Here is a 23014-nt window from a genome sequence, read left to right as displayed (position 1 = left end):
AAATCAGTGTTGACATTCCTTTTTTTTCTTAAGTTGATTTGTATAGGCAAGATCCAAAGAGTACACTCAGGCCCAATTTTCTCAGTAAAGTCAAGGACAAGTGAACACCAACCAAGCTTCTATAAACATAGAAAATAGGAGTAGCCAACATCTGCCATTGATCAGTCCATATGATTAATCCATCTCTATCTTTCTGTGACTTAAGACCTGACTGTAAATGTTTCTATAGGTATGTAGAAGGAATAGGATTGGTGAAGGTGAAAGAACAAGACAAGAGAGTAGTCCATGAATTACAGGACACTGGGAGGGTCAAAACCAACAGAGGGATCTTGGGAGCTTGTCCACAGATCCCTCAAAGTTGCAGGATAGATCAATAGGGTAGTTAACAAGGCATATGAGACTCCTACCTTTATCAGTTCTGGCATAGATTATAGGAGCGGGGAGGTTACATTGGAGCTATACAGGACTTTTGTTTGGCCACAAGTAGACTGCTGTACGCAGTTCTAGTCACCGCACTGTAGGAACTATGTGACTGCATTAGAGGGGATGCAGAGGAAATTCACCAGGATGTTGTCAGGGATGGAGCATTTCAACTATGCAGACAGGTTGCATAAGTACAGATTCTTTTCTTTACAGCAGAAAAAGGCTAGAAGAGATGACCTGATTGAGGTGTACAAGATTGAAGGACATGGACAAGGTGAATTGGAAGCAACTGTTTCCTTTAGTTAAAAAGGGTCACCAACAAGGGGGGCATAAAACTAAAACGAAAGACAGCAGTCAACCCTTATCACTGTGGGTTTCATCACACATTGGCTAGACCAGGCAAGGATGACAGATTTCACAAGTTTCAAAATCTCCCCTCCCCCCACCGCATCCCAAAACCAGTCCAACTCGTCCCTGCCTCCCTAACCTGTTCTTCCTCCACCTATCCCCTCCTCCCACCTCAAGCCGCACCTCCATCTCCTACCGACCAACCTCATCCCGCCCCCTTGACCTGTCCGTCCTCCCTGGACTGACCTATCCCCTTCCTAACTCCCTACCTGCACTCACCTTTCCTGGCCCCATCCCCGCCTCTTCGACCTGTTTGTTTCCTCTCCACCTATCCTCTCCTCTATCCCTCTTCAATCCGCCTCCCACTCTCTCCCTATTTATTTCAAAACCCCCTTCCCCTCCCCCTTTTCTGATGAAGGGTCTAGGCCCGAAACGTCAGCCTCTCTGCTCCTATGATGCTGCTTGGCCTGCTGTGTTCATCCAGCCCTGCACCTTGTTGTCAAGGATGACAGATGGCCTTCCTAAAAAATGGACAAAAGGACATAAAATGAACCAGACTTTGTTTTGACATTTAACGCTAGTTTCATGGTCACCCTCACTGACAAGTTTTCAATTCCAAATTTATTTCTTGAATTGAAAAAAAAAATTTTCCCAACTGTTGTGGTGGAATTTGAATTAGTGCCAGGGTACAAGCCTGGGTCTCTATATTGCTAGTCCAGTGACAGAGACACCACACCATCTGCTCCCCACATGGGAAGATATGCCTTTTTTTCCTCAATGGCTAAATCCTAGTAATATACAAGGGGCCTTCTAAGCCAGGAAAGTGTGGCCATACTCCAATTTTCTTTCCTTGCAATTAGGTTCTACCAAACTCTGGAGTATTCGGCTCATAGTTCCTTGAAAGTGGAGTTGCAGGCAGCATTTTGTAAGCTTGCCTTTAAATTGGTCAGTGCATTGAGTATTGGAGTTGGCAAATCATGTACAAGACATTGGTTAGACCAATTTTGGAATACTGTGGACAGTTCTGGTCTCCCTGCTACAGGGAGCATGTTGTGAAACTTGGGAAAAAAAGAGAGTTCAGAAAAGATTCACAAGGATGTGGCCAGGGCTGGAGGGTTTGAGCTACAGGGAGAGGCTGAATAGACTGGGGCTATTTTCACTGGAGCAGAAGCGGAGGGATAACTGTACATGAAGGTTTATAAAATCCATGAGGGGCATGGATAGGGTGAACAGTCAAGGTCTTTTCCCAGGGTTGGGGAGACCAAAACTGAAGGGCACAGGTTTAAAAAAGGTGGGAGGGGAAAGATTTAAAAAGAGACGTGAGGGCCAACATTTTCATGCAGAGTGTGAGATGTGTGTATGGGCCAAATGCTGGCAATTGGGACCAGATTAACAGAATATCCAGTCAGCACAGACACATTGGACCGAAGAGTCTGTTTCCATGCTGTACAGCTCTATGGCTATGTATGATAATACCCTCAAAATTTTGAAAGCAATGTAGGCACACATGGTAGTACTACACACTTGTTATCTCAGCTAAAATGATACTGCAAACTAAAAGTCACTGCAGAAACTGGATCCATATTGAATAATAAGAAAATGGTGGGCTTTTACAAACTTCCCAAAAGTTGCTGTGGAAGTAAGATTAGTGTATTAACAAATGCATTTTTCGCTTGCCAATATATTCACAGTTTGTAATGCAAAAAGGATTAAGACCACTCATTTTGGGCAGAGCCAATCACATGTAATTAAGGTGCATTTGCAAAATACTACACGCAGTGTTTTTGCTCATAAGCGTAATTGAAAGTAAGTTGACATCGAGTCAATTAGGCAACAAAAGGAACATCTGATATTGTTAAATTCACAGGTGTCACTATTTCTTAAAATTAGTGACTGACAAAATTTGTCAACAACAGTGAGACATTTTTCTTGCACCCTGGAAGTTAAATGAAATGAAACTGTTATAATTTGGACAAAGTCACAACAGAAACAAATACTATATTCATACTCAAAAAATTAAGCTGCTTTCACATTTAACAGTTAGTTCCATTTGGGTTCAGATTTCTATTATACAGTTAAACATGCATAGTGTTGTATACAGAAAATAGTAACTCTTTCCAAATGTAATGCTATCATTGTGGGTGCCAGTTATTCAAACATTTGACAGGGACTCAAGGCTCCACTTTTATTAGCCAGGCTAACTGAAGTTCGCAATCCAACACTTTCAGAAATCAACTCAAAATCGTTACTGTTACTGCCATCAGAATTTTTATCTTTTTATGATGGCAGTTTATCCATCATTGGTCAATTATGAGTTGCTACCATCACAAGAACTACGTACCCATGTGTCTGGTTGAGATTTGTCTATAGCTATATCTTTATATCTTTTCACTGACCAGCATAAAAGCATTTACTAAACTTAAGGTCGGTACAAAATCCCTTACTACATGGTCTTATACGCTTTCAGACAAGCTAATCTATCTTAGCTACCTGCAACTCGGAGGACCTTGTCCAGAATCTTGTGGTATCACTCACTTTTTAACAACCCTTCATAGAGAACCTAAATGAAATTATTGGGTTTTCTAATGGATTAACTGCAATTAGTCCACTTGTTATCCAACTGCTATAAAATAAAAGTGTAGCCATTGACTTGTGTACATTGACAGTTCTTCCCAGTATCAAGTCCCTTTTAATTCCAAATCTCATTATTGAGCCTTCCCAAAAGCATTACCAACATCCGAGATAGTAGGAACTGCAGATGCTGGAGAATCTGAGATAACAAGGTGTAGAGCTGGATGAACACAGCAGGCCAAGCAGCATCAGAGGAGCAGGAAGGCTGACGTTTCGGGCCTAGACCCTTCATCAGAAATGGGGGAGGGAAAAGGGGGTTCTGAAATAAATAGGGAGAGAGGGGGAGGCGGATAGAAGATGGATAGAGGAGAAGATAGGTGGAGAGGAGACAGACAGGTCAAAGAGGCGGGGATGGAGCCAGTAAAGGTGAGTGTAGGTGGGGAGGTAGGGAGGAGATGTCAGTCCAGGAAGGACGGACAGGTCAAGGGGGTGGGATGAGGTTAGTAGGTAGGAGATGAGGGTGCGGCTTGAGGTGGGAGGAAGAACAGGTTAGGGAGGCGGGGACGAGCTGGGCTGGTTTTGGGATGCCGTAGGAGGAGGGGAGATTTTGAAGCTTGTGAAATCCACATTGATACCATTGGGCTGCAGGGTTCCCAAGTGGAATACGAGTTGCTGTTCCTGCAACCTTCAGGTGGCATCATTGTGGCACTGCAGGAGGAGGATGGACATCCAACATCCACCCACTTATGCTGGACCTGTTTATCTGGACAGCCTAATGCGTTGGACAAATGGTTCAGGACAATCCACCATTGAAGGTGTTGATTACAAAAGAAGCTGATTAAGTAATTAAGCATGCAGACTATCTTGGCTTTCATTAAAAGGCTTAACCCCTCTTGCAGCCTTCAGCATTCCTGCACACCATTTTGCCTTAAAATTACCTTGACAAAACCAGATAGCAAACTTAGCAAGACAAATTGCCATTCACAATCTGGCTGCTTAAGCTCTTAGAGGGGCTTAAAATCAAGGGAGACTAGATACATAAAAAAAAAAACCAAATCTGAGATCCCAAGAAATAGGGAACTCTTCTTTCCCATTCATTGAGCAGAGATAAACTTGCTCTGAAAGCTGCCGACCTCTTGGAATCCTTTGTTCAGTCCCAAGTTACATCCTTCATAGGTCCACACCAGGTTGAGTATTAAAATTCCAGCCTGTGGAGAGGCTCATGGTCAACTAGTTTCAGTACCTTGTTAGAATCCAATCTCCATCTTTATACTCAATACTCTAGGGTAGGTTCCCAATACAAGGGCTCAAATTCATATCTGTGCTCCAATTTTCACAAAGCAGGCACCACATATTGGACAAACTATTGGGCTCAAAAGTGTTGAAGGCTATACAGGTTTTAACCAAATCTGTGGTTCACATTACAGGATAAGATGTTCTTATATACTTGCAACTGTCCACTCCACACACAGATTCTGCTCCTCTGAACTGAAATTTGCTAATGCATAAGCTTTTCCATGGGCAAGCTGCCAAACATAATTCTGGATCTTCAGACCAATGGAGGGGCAAGACTTATGAGCATTCAAGAAATGGTGCATGACAATTTAAAAGGTTCCTTTTGAGTGCATCCAAGGAATTAATAAATCAAAAGCTTCCGCCCCAGTGGTGTTGGCTTTGGACTACACGGGCATAAAATGAGAATAAACAACTGTTAGCCTTTTAAAACCGGCAAGTGATCCTTAAAAAAGGATTGGGCAGCAATGGAATGGAGACAAGAATATTTGGTTCATAAAATAAATAACCTCAACCTTTTCCTTCCCGATTTAGATTTAAAAAGCCTATTGCCCAGAGTCAGGCATATTGTTATCATGAGAGATTGAAGAGTAGTGGAGAAAGATGCTGGAAATCTTGCAGATGACAGTTGATACTCAATAAACGTTCAAGTATAGGGGTCTTTCCGCGTGGGGGCCTGGTTTATGGACAAATGCTCCAGAAGGAGAGGGTCAAGAAAGGTTTTGATGCCTTTGTAAAGCTCAAAGTCTTTTGCTGCCAAATTCACCATGGTTTATTTCAATCACTGAAATCCACGAGAAACAGGTTTCCACAAAAAAAAGTGATCGGGAATGAGAATCTAGCTCTTACAAAAACCAAAATGTTCTGTGGCACAATTACAAGTGCAAGCAGCTCTCCAAATTTAAAAGACAATATTTTCTTGAAACTAAATTTGTTCTACATAAGCCCTTTAAAAGTAATAAGCAAATCAATTTAACTCTTGTTTTTAAGATGTGTCCAACCAATAATGCATCCCCTGCCTGCTCCCACCACTCAGATTTTCCAAATCTTTTCCTCAAGAGTCCCTTCAAATTAAATTAGTCACAATAATTGGTCACTTAGAGATACAAGGATGGATAGTAAACACTATTCAATGGCCCACATCTTTCAGCAAATAAAAGTGAGGGGGTAGGGGAGCTATTAAAGCTTATTATACTGCTGCCATTATTCATCCTAATTAAAAAAAATTATTCTCACAGCTTTAAAAGTTGCCACATCTTCAAATTCGTAAATGCCATCCAGGAGCATGGAGACAGCAAAAAGAATGGGCCAATTATAGTCCTGAACAAAGAGCAAAATAATGTTGGAAAAACTCAGGTAGGGTAGCATCCATGGAGAGAAAGAGAGGTAACTTCTAATCATTGTTGTGAAAGGTCATGCTATGCAAGGGCTTCAGAACATTCGAGCAAATCTGCAAAAGGATGGTCAGAGCTTTGACATTATGAAAAACGTCAATACCAGAGTGTCAGCCAAGTTAGAATGGATTTGATTTATTATTGTCACACGTACCAAGGTACAGTGAAGAGTGTTCTTACGTGCTTTACTGGCAGATTGTACCATACAAGTGCATCAGGGTAACAGAACAGAATGCAGGATACAATGTTACAGAGGCCGAGGAGAGACAGATCAACATTAACATTCAAAAAGTCTGATAACTGCATCTACTCTTGAATCAATTATGTGTACACAAACTTTTATCTTCTGTCCTGTGGAAGAGTGTGTAACCGAGGTGGGATGGGTCTTTGATTATATTGGTTGCCTTCCTGAGACAGCAGGAAGTATAGTTGAAGTCAATGAATGGGAAGCTGGTTTGAGTGATGGACTGGGCTGCATTCATGACTTGGTAGTTTCTTGTAGTCTTGGGAAAAGCTTCTGCCATACCACACTATAATGCATCCAGATATAGATGCATTATAGAAAGCACTGGTAAGAGTCCATGTGGACATGCCGAACTTGATTAGCCTCCAGAGGAAGTAGAGGCGTTGCTGCGCTTTCTTGACCAGTGTCAATAAGAGTGGACCAAGACAGATTGTTGTTGATCGTCACTCCTAGGAACTTGATGTTCTCAAATATCTCCACCTCAGCATTATTGATGCAGACAGGTACATGCCTTCCATTCTACTCCTGACGTCAATGACAAGCTCCTTCATTTTGCTGACATTGATGGAGAGATCATGGTCTTTACACCAAACCACTAAAGCACTCTCTTTCCTGTACTCCATCTCATTGTTGTTTGAGCTCTGACCTACGATGGATTAAGTACAAACGAATGCACTAGAACTCAAGACACCCTGGAAGCCTCTACACCAATCCAGGCTACATGGTCCTGAACACAAAAGATACACTTAGATTAAGTAAGGACTAATCCAAGATCAGAACCTGTATACCTATGATTACATGTATAGCAGTCTTTGGTATGAAAGCATAGTACCACTACTTTGAAGTCGAAGCATGATTTCAATTCTTCACTTTGGGTTCTTCAGATGGTTGAGAAGATGGCAAATTCTGTGGCATCAAACCTCAAAAGAAAAAAAAGGTCATAGACCTTTCATATAAAGGTTTCAGGTCTATAACCTTTCCTCAGAACACGAATTAGAGGTCACTTCTATTTCTCTCCAAAAATCCTGCCCGAACCATCGAGTTCTTCCAGCAATTTTTATTTATTTTTTTCAGATTTTTAATGTTTGCAGTACTTTGTTTTTGTAAAAACCTAGTTACTTTATGAGCTGAGGAGGCACAGTGAACTCTTTCACCACTTCCAAATTACATAATTCTTTGTATCAGGATCAGATCCTATTAGTAACAAAATCATCTATCTCAAACACTTGTTCATCACAGTTCATTTCTACAATGATTTTTCACATTTGGGATACATAACATTGTAATTAATAAGTAATAAACATGAACTGAAACACAGAACAACCACCTCTAAGAGAAAGGGGAGACTTGCATCACAACAGGCAGATCTGAACTCACTTTGGATTTAAATCCATTTTCATTTGAATTACTTCTGGAATAGCCACAAATATTAACCATAAATGACACTGAACGTTAGGAATCAACAGATTCACATTCTTAGATTTGCCAGTACACATACCTAATTCAAAGATCCTCAGACACCACCTTCCAAACCCACGACCACTTCCATCAAGATGGACAAGAACAACAAATATATGGGAACAGCAATGCCTACAAGTTCCTCTCCAAGCCACTTACCATCCCGACTTAGAAATATATTGGCGTTCCTTCAGTCAAAATCCTGGAATTACCCCCCTAATTGGCATTGTGGATCAACCTACAGCAAGTGGACAGCAGCTGGTCAAGAAGGCAGCACACCAACACCACTCAAGGGCAAATAGGGATGGGCAATAATGCTGGCCAGCCAGTGATGCTCATATGTCACAAGTGAGCAAATAAAATTGTACTCTGAACGCCAGTCATTACACCCTCTAATTTCCAGAAAATTCCTACACAAGAATTCTGCTACAAAGTTTGCACAAATTATTTTTCCAAAACTATGCAAAGTTTATCTGAATGCAGCGTTTTGCTTGTGTAAAATTATGAAATGTGTTCTGTTTTAGGCCTCAATGTTCTAAGTGTCTCACATATCAATACAGATCCAAGGAAATATTTGATAAATTGACAAAGACATACATATTTTAAAAAAGACAATTATTTGTTTCAAACATCCTGAATCATCCTTCACACAAATTGATCAATCTACTCTGGATTCAAAATTATGGTTCCCGGCAACCATAGCAAGAACTTGATAGAACATATTTAAGCCAAAAGGGTGAATCGAACACATTCTCACCCTTGTCAAATACATATGGCACAGAACAATCCTCAAAATTTTTGGCAGATAGTCACTGTACACAAGTTCACTTTCTTCTCCACCACATACTTCCTATCCCTCCAAAATCCTCAGTTTCCAATTTGGAACAGAATGGCATGTATTAGATACAGAGGTAAAGTTCACACCAATAAGTAGACACAATCCAATTACTCCTTAGTCTGTCCCAAAATGTGAACCCAAAACAATCACCATGCCATATATTAAAAGAAAAACACCTCAGAACCGACAGCCAGACTACTCAGACTGCTAGGAATCATGACAGCACACAAACCAGCAGCCACACGAAGACAGCAACTGACCAGAGTTAAAGACCTAACAGATACCATTGAAAGGACGAATGTGGTTTACAAGATAACATAAGAACATAAGAACTAGGAGCAGGAGTAGGCCATCTGGCCCCTCGAGCCTGCCCCGCCATTTAATAAGATCATGGCTGATCTCTTTGAGACTCAGCTCCACTTACCCGCCTGCTCACCATAACCCTTAATTCCTTTACTGTTCAAAAATTTACCTAGCCTTGCCTTAAAAACATTCAGCGAGGTAGCTTCAACCGCTTCACTGGACAGGGAATTCCACAGATTCACAACCCTTTGGGTGAAGAAGTCCCTCCTGACCTCAGTCCTACATCTGCTTCCCTTTATTTTGGAGGCGATGCCCTCTAGTCCTAGTTTCACCTGCTAGCGGAAACAACCTCCCTGCCCCCACTTTATCTATTCCCTTCACAATCTTATATGTTTCTATAAGATCTCTCCTCATTCTTCTGAATTCCAATGAGTATAATCCCAGTCTACTCAGTCTCTCCTCATAATCCAACCCTCCCAACTCTGGAATCAACCGAGTGAATCTCCTCTGCACCCTCTCCCGTGCTAGTATATCCCTTCTCAAGGAAGGAGACCAAAACTGCACACAGTACTCCAGGTGTGGCCTCACCAGGACCCTATACAGCTGCAGCATAGCCTCCGTTTTTAAACTCCATCCCTCTAGCAATGGCAGACAAAATTCCATTTGCCTTTTTAATTACCTGCTGCACCTGCAATCCTACTTTTAGCGCAAGGACACCCAAGTCCCTCTGCACAGCAGCGTGCTGCAATTTTTTAACCATTTAAAACATAGTCCATTTTTCTGTTATTCCTACCAAAAATGGATGACCTCACACTTATCAACATTGTACTCCAATCTGCCAGACCTTCGCCCACTCACTTAGACTATCTATATACCATGCGGAGGCTGCATAAAACACTACAGGAGACAAACAGGCAGACAACTAGCAACCTGCATCCACAAACACCAGCTAGCAATTGAATGACACAACTAGATGTCTTTGGTTTCAATATACACAGACCAGAAAAACCACAGTTTCAACCGAGATAGAACTACTATCATTGGACATCCAGGGAATTCTTGGAGGCTTGGCATTCATCCACAGACTCCATCAACAAACACATTGTAATGGCTGGTATATCTGGTCTAATTCAATGCACAGCCAGAACTAGCATCTACTGGGAGCAGCAAAAACCAGACCATATAAATTGGAACCATCACAAGACAACAGCGTTTCACAGGAGGCTCCACAGCACTGAGGATGTCACCAAGTAAGGGGGGAAAAAAACATCTGCTATCAAACCTCCCAACTCAGCAAACACACCAACATTTACATCCTTCCTATAGTCCAGGATTGCACACAGTATTCCAATAGTGGCTTACCAATGTCCTGTACAGCTGCAATGTGACCTCCCAGCTCCTATACTCAATACACTGACCAATGAAGACAAGAATACCAAATGCCTTGTTTACTATCCTATCTATCTGCAACTCCACTTTCAAGGAATTATGAACCTGCACTCCTAGGTCTCTTTATTCAGCAACACTCCCCAGGTCCTTACCATTAAGCATAGAAGTCCTACTCTGATTTGCTTTTCCAAAACACAGCACCTAAACTGATCAGTAAATTGCACTTTTAATGTAAAAGCATCCCAACTACTCAAAAGGAGCATTAATCAAAGAAAATTTGAGACCAACCCTTGTAAGATATTGCATCTGAAGTAAAGCTTGGTTAGACATATAATTAAGGAGCAAGAGAATAAACACGAAGTTAAATGGTGATGCTCATTAAAAATAAATCACTGAGGAGTTAGATAGCTGAAGGCATAATCACTAACCGTGCACCAATAATAAAAAAAAAATGGGGGATGCTCAAGCAGACAGAATCAGATGCGCAGATATCAAAACATTGCAGGACTGGAAGGAAGGGGATAGAGGAGGTCAGAGAAATTTGATGATAACATTTTTAAAATGAAGGCATTGTTTTACCATTAATCAATTTAATCAGCACTGCTTTTCGTCATTTACATACATTATTTGTACGTGAACATAGGAGGTATGGTTGGTAAGTTTGCAGATAACACCAAAATGGGAGGTGTTATGGACAGCAAAGGTTACCTCAGTACTATGGGACCTTGATCAGATGGGCCAAAAGGAGTGGCAGATGGAGTTTAATTTAGATGAATGTGAGGTGCTGCATTTTGGAAAGGCATATCAGGGCAGGACTTATACATTTATTGGTAAGGTCCTGGGAGTGTTGCAGAATAAAGAGACCTTGGAGTGCAGGTTCATTGTTCCTTGCAAGTGGAGTCACAGGTGGACAGGATAGTGAAAAAGGAGTTTGACATGCTTGCCTTTATTGATCAAATAATTTCTCAGTTTACTCAATTACTCAGCATTGAGCAAAGGAGTTGGGAGATCATGTTACAGCTGTACATGACATTGGTTAAGCCACTTTGGAATACTGTGTGCAATTCTAGTCTCCCTGCTATAGGGGTGATATTATGAAACTTGAAAGAGTTCAGAAAAGATTTACAAGGACGTTACCAGGGTTGGAGCATTTGAGCTACAGGGAGAGTTTGACCTACAGGGAGAAGTTGAATAGGCTAGGGCTATTTTCCCTGGAACGCTGGAGGCTGAGGAGTGACCTTATAGAGGTTTATAAAATCATGAGGGGCATTGATAGGATGAATAGCCAACCCCACATCAGGGAGTCCAAAACTAGAAGACATTGGTTTAAGGGGAGAGTGGAAAAAGATTTTAAAAAGGGATCTAAGGGGCAACTTTTTTTATGCAGAGGGTGATGTGTATGAAATGAGGGGCTAGATGGGTAGTGGGGGCTGGTACAATTCCAATATTTTAAGAAATCTGGATGGGTCTATGAATAGGAAGGGTTTAAGAGGGATATGGGCCAAATGCTGGCAAATGGGACTAGATTTATTTCGGATATCTGGTCAGCATGGATGAGGAGTTGGACCAAAGGATCTGTTTCCATGCTGTACAGCTCTATGACTACATGCAGGTGTCATAGGTGAGAGGACTTGGTGCAAGTTCGGACCTGAGCAGCTGACATTTTGGGGACTTCAGGTTTATTGCAGGTAAAATGAGAGGGGTGGGCTCGGAGCATATTGAGATTGGAAAGTCGCGATGTAACAAAAGGCACAGATGGACGGTTTCAGCAACAGTAAAGCGGAGGTTGGATGTTATGGATAGTGGAAACAGTTGGTCTTAATGGATGGTATGGACATGCAGTCACATTGAAGTAAAATATGGTACCATGGCTTTGAAAAGTCTGGTCAGGTACAGGCATTCATCAGGAAGATGGGTCAGTATTTATAGAATGTTTGGTCTCTAACAAAAAAATCCAAACCCCTCAATATTTAGCTGGAGAAAATTTCTACTGATCTAGTATTGTGTTGCTGGGACAAAAACAAAGTCTGATCAAATCACAGACAAATGAGGGAGCCTGAAAATGGGGTGGAGGGATAAAACTGGAATTGTAAGTGTACATGACAAAACTAAAATTTTGGGTGAATAAATAACTTCAGAGAACAAAACATTAATTTCTAGACCAATTAAAGGATACCTAAGCCAGAACTGTCAGATGGGTAACAAATTATAGGTAACTTAAAGAATTTCAATTTTTTGCTTGCAGAAGTATCAGACATGATCAAATTGTCCTTTATCCTTTATCCTTACTAGCAACAATTGTTGCAGCACAATAACCATTTAGTTTCTTTCCAAAGCACTTCTTTTTTAAAATCTTTTAAAATCATTCATTTGTAGAACCAATATAGGCACTATGATTGACACTTAAAATTGTAAAATAATGCCTATTTATTGCGACATTATCCAAGGTAGATGTGGGATAATATGGTAATATTGACTGTTTCCAAATGAAAGTTATGCAACTGACATACCACACAAAAAAAAAAGTTCTCTGCAAAATAGGTTTGAAGAAAGAAGGCCGTTAATCACATTTGAACTCCTCTTTCCAGAGCACCAATCCTGCTATGTAGCTGTAAATGAGTCCAGTATCATGGCCTCAGTCACTTTTCCTAGCAACCCATTCCAGCTGACTTCTTGTAAATAAATAATTACTCCCATTTATATTAACTTGCCCTTCATAGCCTTGACCCTACACTACAGCATTTGGAGCAGATACACTTTTAAATTCAGTTTCGTGTTTCAAAACACATAAAAAGGTTCATTCAAGTTCAGAGCCTGAGGTTACCAAGATAGTCTGCATAGTTTATCCATATCCATTTCGCACCCCGACTTAAAGCTACTAAACAGAACTGCTTAAGCCTGAGCTCTGCAGTCCTCCTACATTCAGTTATGAATGGTCAACATTTAAACTCACTGGAGGAAGCTGCACAAATATTCATCCTCAAATGATAGGAGAGATCACACTGTAAAAAAAAAGAGAAGACTGAAGCAGTCGCAGCAACCTTCAGCTATAAGTGCCTAGTGGAGGACCCATCGGAGTCTCCTCCGGTGGTCACCAGCATCAGACTCTTCAGCCAATTTGATACGCTCGATGTGATATCAAAAAATTGTTAGAGGCACCAGATACTGCGGAGGCAAATAAGGCCTGACAACATTCCAGCAATAGTACTGAAGACTTGTGCTCAGAACATGCTGCTTCCCTAGCCGATCTGTTCCAGTACAGTTACAAAACTGGCATATCCAACCTTATACAAAACTGAGATAACACAATGTGGAGCTGGAGGAACACAGCAGGCCAGGCAGCAAAGGAGGAAAGCTGACGTTTCAGGTCAGGACCCTTCTTCAGAAATGGGGGAGGGGAAGGGAGCTCTGAAATTTCTGAAGAAGGGTCCCGACCCGAAACATCAGCTTTCCTGCTCCTCTGATGCTGCTTGGCCTGTATTCCTCCAGCTCCACACGGGGTTATCTCAGACTCCAGCACTGGCAGTTCTTACTATCTCAATATATAAAACTGCCCAGGTGCGTCCTGTACATAAAAAGCAGGTCAATCCAATCTGGCCAATTATCACCCCTGTCTACTCTTGATCATCAGTTAAAAAGTGATGGAAGGTGTCATCAAGCAGTACCTGCTGACTGACACCAGTTTGGGTTCGACCAGGGTTACTCTGCTCCTGATCACATTCCAGCCTTCCAGAATTCAACAGAGTATGGAATCAAGGAGCCCTAGCAAAACTGGAATCAAGAGATATCAGGACAAACTCTGCTGGTTGAGGTCATATCTGGCACATAGGAGGATGGTTGTGGTTGGAGGTCCGTCATCTCAGCAGATGTCTTTGGAGGAGGTCCACAGAAGAGAGAGAGTCCTAGGCCCAGCCACCTTCAATTGTTTCAATGACTTTGCTTCCATTATAAAAGAAGGTCAGAAGTAGGGATATTCACCAATGATTACAATGTTCAGCACCATTTGCAACTCCTCAGATACTGATACAGTCCCTGCTCAAATGCAATAAGACCTGGACAATATCTAGGTTGGGCAGACAAGTGGCTATTGGTACAAATGCCAGGCAATAAACATTTCCAATAAGAGACAAATATGAATACTGCCCCGTGACATTCAAATGGCATTACCATCACTGAATTCCCCCATTATCAACATCCTGGTGGTTACCATTGCCCAGCGTTGTGAAGGATGGGACTGCTTTGTTGCCACACGTTATGCCAAGAAGTTAGCCCGTTCCATATCACCAAGGCTCTTTAAACAGAACCTTTCAAACCTATGACCATTTCCATCTAGAAGAATAAGTGCAGAAGATACCTGCAAGATCCCCTCCAAGCCATTACCATCCTGACTTGGAAATATGCTACCATTCCTTCACTGTCGCTAAGTCAAAATCCTAGAACTCCCTCCTCAAGGGCATTACAGTCCACCTACAGCACATGGACTGCAGCAGTTTCAAGGCAGTAGCTCACCACCACCTTCTCATGGGCAATTTGTATTCCTCATGAAAAGGTTCTGAATTGCTTATTGACTAATTACTGCATTCAGCTACAAGAAAACACCAGGAATTGCTGCTTCTGGTTTTGCGCACAGAGGACCTTAATGTCACATGGTTGGAAAACAATGCAATAAACAGCACCGGCAAGATCTCAGGTTCAATGGCCAGGTTTTCTGAGTCAAGCAGTCAGATGACCAGGGCACACATAAGCAGGGATGATGTGCAGAGTAGGCATTATCTGGCATGAATATAAAAAGTAGCAACTTCAAGGTACGTAGCATGATAGGAGGAAGAACCAAAAAGAGGAGACCGAGAGAAACAAACACATTGCCTATGACCAGGCAGCTTTTCCAGTATTTTTACGTCAGTAATTTCTTTACTTTTGTTAACTCATTGCATAAAAATCATTACTTGTTGCCATCTTTCTGGCTTGTACAGGAAATCAAATGAGGCCAGTATTTTGTGACCAACAACTGACATTACACTTAAGCAAAAATTTGACCATAAACTTGACTCTGGAAAAACAGCACACTCCTTTGTGCAATTTGTACCCAAAGTTGAAATGAGATCCTTTTATGGCTAGAAATTATGTCTAACTAAACTTCAGAAAAATGAACTGAAATTCTTTTGAAATCATATCTAATCAGATATATAGGTTCAGTCAACTTGTTTATCTGGTTACATCTTCTGAACAGCCTTTGAAGATTTTAAGACATGAAAGGCACCATGTACATTTAAATAGTTACGGTTGTATCCATGTTGTAAACAGACTAACTCAGCCCAAGAACAACTGGGGAGGAAGATGGAGCATTTGGCAAGACTGATGAAACGTTTTCTGCTTCCCAATGTTTGACTCAAGGAAATTGTGGTTAATCCACATCTGAAACATTGGATAAGCAGTCCGATAAGGCAAAGGCAATGGAGAGATAATCAGTCAGACACATAACACAGAAAAAGGGCCCTTCTAGTCTACGCTGGTCAAAAAACAATCACCCAACTATTGTAAACCTATTTTCCAGCACTTGGCCCATGGCCTTGTATGTCTCATCATTACAAGTGTATATGCGAATATTTCTTTGACGGGGTTGCTGCCCCTATCACCTATACAGGCAGTGTGTTTCAGATTCCCACCACCCTCTAGGTGAAAGAATTTTTTTCTCACGTCTCTTCTAAACCTCCTGACCCTTACCTTAAATCTATGGCCCGATCACTGATCGCTCCACCAAGAAAAGTATTTCTTCCCATCTACGCCCAATTTTAGTGATGTCAGTCATGCCCCCCTCCCTCATTTCTGCTCCAAGGAAAACAAGCCACGTCTATCCAATCTCTTAATGAGAATTGTCCAATCCAGGCAGCATTCTTGGAAATTTCCTCTGCATCCTCTCCAGTGCAATCACATCCTTCCTACAAGTGTGGATACCAGAACTGCACATAATAGTCTCATGAAGGCTAACCATTTTATACAGTTCCAACATAAATTTCCTGTTTTAAGCTTTACGCCTCAGCTAGTAAAGGCAAGTACACCATTTACTTCTTAACTACTTAATCTGTCCTGCTATCTTAGGGGGATCAGTGAACATGCACACTAAGATCCTTCAGATCCTCAGTGTTTCCCAGGGTCCTAACATTCATATATTCCTTTGTTTGTCCTGGCCAAGTGCACCAGCTAACATTTATCCAAATTGAATTCCATTTACCATTGGCCAGCCCACCTACATCCTTCCATAATCCAAGGCTATCCTCACTATTTACAAGCCCAAATTTCATGTTATCTACTTGCTGATCAACCCTCAACAAAACCGTGCTGACTTTCCTTGATTAATTCCTGCCTGTCCAACAGCAAATTAATTCTGTCCCTCCCAAATCGATTCCCCACTGAGATTAGATTGACTGGCCTGTCATTTCCTAGTTTACCTCTTGTTGCCTTGAATAACAGCTGTACTGGCTGTCCTCTGGTATCTCTCCTGTGGCCAGGGAGGAACTGAAAGTAATTGCCACCATCCCCGCTATTTCCTCATTCACTAACCTAGGATACATTTCATCCTGCCCTGGTGATTTACCTAATTTTAAGCCTGCCAGACTACTCAGGACCTCCTCAGTCAATGCTAAATAACTACTTTAAGAATATCTCAGTTCTTCCTATTTCTAGAACCACATCATCCCCCTCACTAGTGAATACTGGCCATTTATTCACTTAGAATACTACCTACATCTTCTGGCTCCACACAAAAGTTACCAGTAGTCCTCAATGGCCTCTACTCTTTCCCTCATTATTCTTTAAAATCTTCCACATACTTGTGAAATATCTTAGTATTTTCTGGTTTTACCTGCCATTCTTTCATGACCTTTCCTTTAAAAAAAGTTCACCTTGTGCATCTGTACTTCTCTAGGGCTTCTGCTATTTGGAGTCCTCAGTATCGGCCATAAGCTCTTTCTCTTTATCTTTATCTAATCCCATATATCCCTTGATCCAGGTTCATAGGATTTGTTGGACCCACCTTTTGTCTTTCTTGGAAGACGTCAGCCCTCTACATCCTAATTCTTTCTCGAAAATGTTCCACTGCTTTGACACAGATTTACACATACACACATACATATACACATATATATAAAAATCAGATCCCAGCCCACTCTGACCAAATCACACTTGATCTCATTCAAATTAGTTCTGAAACTGCAAGAAGACTTCGATTTCAGCCCATTCTTGCCCTTTTCCAAACAAACAAACCTTGAAACTAACAGAGTTGTGATCGCTATCTACAAAATGCTCCCCCAATAATAACAGATAGTAGGAACTGCAGATGCTGGAGAATCCGAGACAAGGTGCAGGTCTGGATGAACATGATGCTGCTTGGCCTGCTGTGTTCATCCAGCCCTGCACCTTGTTGCCCCCAATAATAAGTCAGTCAATCATCACTACCAAAAATTAAGTCCCCTCTCCTGTAAGGCCTTCTACATTCTGGCTTAACTCTCCTAGTGCATTTTAAAGATATACATTATGACTACCACAGTTAAATGTTGAGGTTGGTTGGCTCGCCGAGCTGGTTTGTTGTTCCGCAGACGTTTCGTTACCGTGCTCGGTAACATCCTCAGTGCAGCCTCTGATGAAGTTTCCTCTGTATTGGAAACCTGGAAGTGAGGCAATCCATCACAACGGACCCCAGAGTTTAAAAACCAGGCGGGAAAACACACCGACGCTTCATCAGAGGCTGCACTGAGGATGTTACCAAGCACGGTAACGAAATGTCTGCGGAACAACAAACCAACTCGGCGAGCCAACCAACCTCAACATCCACAACCCGAGCTACAGATCTACTCCAAAACCTTACCTCAGTTAATGTTGGGCAAGTTGAAATCCCTTATTACTTTGAAACTTCTGAAGTTTACCCATCTGCTCTATTTCTTTCAGATTGTTAGGGGCCTATAGTACAGTTTAAAAAAGTGAAGAGACAGTGGTAAATGCCAACTGCCACAAGCAAAAGTTAGATCTCATTTTTTCACTTGCAGAAAGCATGGATTAGAGGAGGAAACCAAGGATGGATCTTTGTGTACTGCAGAAGTAACTGCAGAGTAACAGAAAGATTTGCCATTAGTGAGGATGCAATTACTAAGACCAGACAATTAGGAGTGGAACTAACATACAGAAGACTTGAGGATGGTATTGTCCTTTTGCAGCTTTTGACCTGGCTGACATTTCTCACACTAGCTGACAGTGGACATTAGGGCATTTTGCAATGCCTAGACTTTTCTGAAAAAACTACAATAAACTTCAACAGTTCAATAAAATTGTGATTTCATTCTTTTTAGCTGCAATCTGAATCAGCAACACCCAGTTTGGGTTCTGCCAGGGCCACTCCGCTCCTGACTTCATTACTTCCTTGGTTCAAACATGGGACAAAAGAGCTGAGGAGAGAGTGATAGCCCTTGACATCAAGGATCCTGAGCAAAATTGGAATCAATGGATATCAGGAGGTAAACTCTCTTGATTGAAATCAAATCTGACACAAAGGAAGATGTTTGTGGCTATTGGAGGTCAGTCATCTCAGCTCCACAACTCTCTGCAAGAGTTCCCCAGGGTAGTGTTCTAGGCCAAACAAATTCAGCTGCTTCAGTGACCTTCCCTCCATAATGTCAGAAGTGGGGATGTTCACCCATGATTGCGCAATGTTCCACCCATTTGCAACTCCTCAAATACTGAAAGTAGTTCATGTTCAAATGCAACAAGATTCGGATAATATCTAGGTTTGGGCTGACAAGTAGCAAGTAACATTTACGCCATACAAATGGCGGGCTACGACCATCACCAATAAGAGACACAGTCCCTTGACATTCAATGCATTACTATCACTGATTCCCCCATTATCAACATCCTAGGGGTCATCATTGACCGGAAATTCAACTGGACTCACCCCATAAACACAGTGGTTACAAAAGCAAGTCAGAAGCTAGGAATACTGTGGTGAGTAACTCACCTCCCAACTCCCCAAAGCCTGTCCACCATCTACAAGACACAAGTCTCCACTTGCTTAGATTAGTGCAGAGCCCCAACACTCGAGAAGCTTCACATCACCCAAGGTAAAACAGCCTGCTTGATTAGCACTACATCCACAAGCACCTACTCCCTCCACCACTCTCACTCAGTAGCAGCAATGTGTATTATCTACAAGAGATCCAAAGATCCTCAGACAGCACCTTCCAAATTCACTACCACTTCCACCTAGAAGGACGAGGGAAGCAGATATATAGAAACACCATCGTCCTGGAAATATCACCTGTTCCTTCACTGTCACTGGATCAAAATCTTGGCATTTCCTCCCTAATGGTATGGTGGGTCAACACACACAGGTGGACTGCAGCGGTTCAAGAAGGCAGCTCACCACCTTCTCAAGGGCAAGTAGGCATGGGCAATAAATGCTGGCCAGCCAGCAACACCTGTATCCCATAAATGAATAAATTTAAACAATCTTGAAAAAAGTTGATTCAGCTTTCACCCAGTTATTCAGTTCAGGATCAATCACCAAGACTAGTAAATGTGCATAATTTTCAAGGATTGTGTTTTACATAATTTCACTGCTACTCTAGAGCTAATATGAATTTGAAGGCAATTCAATCTATAATGGAACTATTAGACCTTCAGTTGCAGGGTATGACATTGTACAACGAGTAAATTACTTTTGTAACTTGGTACAATTAAACTAAAATTTTAAAAAAAATCGATAGTGGCAACAGAATTTCCCCACCTTAGATCAACTGCAAGTTATTCAGCTTGCCATAACAACAGCATAATCATCATAAAGGGCATCACAAAAGAATGCAAATTTTTAGGTAGACCAAATTCCTACAATGGCCTGCTTCTTCAGCTGCGAGTTGATAAAAGTTTTTCCCCACATTGTATTGCAAAACATCTTAATATCTAAGTACATTTTACTTCAGTAAATCACATTAAAAGAACAAAAACGTTGATTAAAAGCTCAAATATACAAACGGAAGTCACTTCAACCTGCAGTATGAACATTGGTATGAAGGAGACATCTATGACAAATTCTACAAACAGCAAACATAATATAAAATAAAGCCTTAATAAAAGAAATACAAAAGAACGCCAGAAATTGAACACAAGGTAAGAATCCAAACTTCAGTTTTTTTTAATAAATCACTAGAGGCCTACCCTTACTTAGAAAGGGCCAGTTTTAAACTTAACTTGTCTGCCAGATTCATTTATATATTTGATCTAACGGCTGCAGTCACGAGAATCACTCCCCTTCCTTAGTTCTAAAACGAACCAAACCATTCATCCTCGTCTTTAAATCCTTTCATTATTTCAACTCTCCTTCTAGCCAAACAACCCTGCCACCTTTTTATGCCGGATTCCAGACTTTAGCGACGGCACCCTAACCCACAGTGGACGATCAACCACCCTTACCAACTCACTAGAATTCCCTCCCAAAAAACTTCTCCCACCATTTAAATTTTTTTTTTAAAAAAAATCAGCATTCTCACGCGCTTCCTATTCAACTTGCAGTCTCATTCCTATACCTCTGGTGCACCCAGTAGTTTACACATCAAAAAGGCAACCTCATTTTCATTTCATACAAATGAAAGCTAGCGCTGATGATTTAATGTGTTGTTTTATTTCACGGATGTGTGCACGAAATCAGCAATGTCCTCATTCTACGGTAAGGAATTTAACGAGGGCGATTTTAATACATCTTAAAAAAAACTACACTATTGAATTTCTAGGCATTTTGCTCATTGTTAAAAGGAGTGTTTATGGTGACAGATTTGAAAAGAAACCTAACAAGGTTACACAAACAAATAGACCAGCTGCTGTAATTAAGCACATGACCAGCCAGACTGGCAGTTGGCGTCACCAGAACAACCGTTAACAGAGAGAAAAAAAAAGTCGCTTTCGAATGAGTTGGTTTAACGGCTGCAGGTGAACTAGAAGATGGAGCAAAGATTCTCTACACAGCAGCCCAGTCAGGAACCATTACAACTTGTTATACGCGAACAGCCGAAAGTTAAAGTACATTTGCCAGTTGGTGTGAAGGCGGTTAGGTTAATCGGCCCCCATGTTGTGGTGAACCCAAACCCACAGCGAAAAGGCCCCTGGCTGGCGGCTGAGCTCCCTTCCCTCACTCACTCAGGACCACCCCTCCCCATCCACCTGTTCTTTTCTCACTCGCTTACCCTGATATTACTACGAATATTCGTATAAACAAACTTACTTTGCGCTTCCACATCCCGAAGATGGCCGCCCGGGACTCGGCTCAATCGGTAATTCTTCCCGCTCCACCAGACATGACCATCTCGTTCACGTGCGGTTTAATTGAACCAATTTAAAAAGCGTTGCCTTCCCACGGCTCGGTTATAGGGGCCGCCGCTTCTGGGTGGAGAGTCAGCTTGGGTACTGATATCATTTGCATACTAAAAGGTGAAAACTCTGCTCTGGGGAAGGACTTGAACGCTCACTTCTGTTGTTCCCACAAACAAAACGTTTAAGTGTGCGATTAACAGGCTGTTAGTAAGTTGTTGGTATCTGAGATGTCCTGCCTTTAGTAACCACCCCCCCACCCGTGCTTTTCATCGGAAGGTGGAGACAATGTTTCCCTCTAAAATGTGAACGTTGTTGTGAAAACTGTCGGAAATGTTGTCTGTTTCTTTGTGTTGAGGAAACACTAAAATACATACGTGTAAACCTTTCCTTTGTTTTCCAAGTTTGTTTTTTGTAATGCCTTGAGTACAATTCGCGCGGTCACGTGAATAGTTAAACGTCGGAGTTTGAGCAATTTTTTTTTTTGTTTGATCATCTTTTTGAGATAAGAGTCGAATTTTCTTTTGGAAACACCTGTTTTTCCCTACTAGTAGTACTGAAAGACGGATCTCCAGGGCGGGTAGAACTGGTACATCTACGGTTGGCTGGGTGGGGTGCAGTTACAATTTGTTGCAAAACATGAATCTTCCAGATTTCAGCCTCTTACAAGTTTGCTTTTGTCCTGTACGTTGTTAATACACAGGTTACCTTGTTGTTTGGAGGACAAAATAGGCTATCTAGGGAACTGTACCCAGTTAACTCCCTGATGGATCTAGTCACACCCGTACCTATTAAGGAAAGACGCCAATCCCATTTTGTTCCTTAAGGAGATGTCAGCATTTAAGAGGTGAAGCTAATTGGTCCCAAGAGAATTTATTATTTCCGAAGCAGTGTGGAAGAAAAAAACAGTTCCTCAGCAAAGCCCAGAAATATCAATTGCATTCAAATTTGTCCCAATGCCCATGGATAGACAGTTGTATCCATATTGCTAGATCTAAGACCCTCAAACCCTATTTAACTCATTGGAACAAAATGATGCCTCATTATTGGAATAGCTGTTTCAATTGTACCAATCTAGGTGTAGGCACTAAAAATGATCCATTCCTTCAATTTGGAACAAAATAACCTGGGCAGAGGGGCATAGGTCTAACATTGTCAGATTTCCAACCTTGAAAAGCTCTACAAAATAGCTAGTGCAGATACATTGTTCTGTTATTTCCAATTTCTTCCTGTAAGATTTGGTATCCATCTATGGTAAAATTGTACATCCACCAGTTGCTTCCCAACACCATATCCAAGTCAAAGATGTGCAGGATAGGTGGTTTGGCCATGTTAAATTGCCTGTAGTGTCCAAGGATGTGCAGGCTAGGTAGATTAGCCATGGTAAATACAGGGTTACAGGGA

At 41.5% G+C, this 23014-nt stretch overlaps 1 protein-coding gene across 1 annotated transcript in view; it reads right to left on the bottom strand.

The window, feature by feature from the left end:
• The window catches only part of LOC109917764, a 222244-nt gene extending 200118 nt beyond the window's left edge, over window positions 1-22126 (bottom strand). The window contains exon 1 of the mRNA XM_048597929.1: window positions 21525-22126. Within this exon, the coding sequence (XP_048453886.1) occupies window positions 21525-21539 (15 nt within the window). The 5' untranslated portion in view covers window positions 21540-22126. The remainder of the gene's footprint in view (window positions 1-21524) is intronic.
• Between the last annotated feature and the right edge of the window lie 888 nt (window positions 22127-23014).

The sequence above is a fragment of the Rhincodon typus genome, chromosome 6 (genome assembly GCF_021869965.1).
Source record: "Rhincodon typus isolate 14 chromosome 6, sRhiTyp1.1, whole genome shotgun sequence".
NCBI classification, from domain to species: domain Eukaryota; kingdom Metazoa; phylum Chordata; class Chondrichthyes; order Orectolobiformes; family Rhincodontidae; genus Rhincodon; species Rhincodon typus.
Note: the sequence above shows the minus strand (reverse complement) of the source record. Positions and strands in the feature narration are given on the sequence as shown.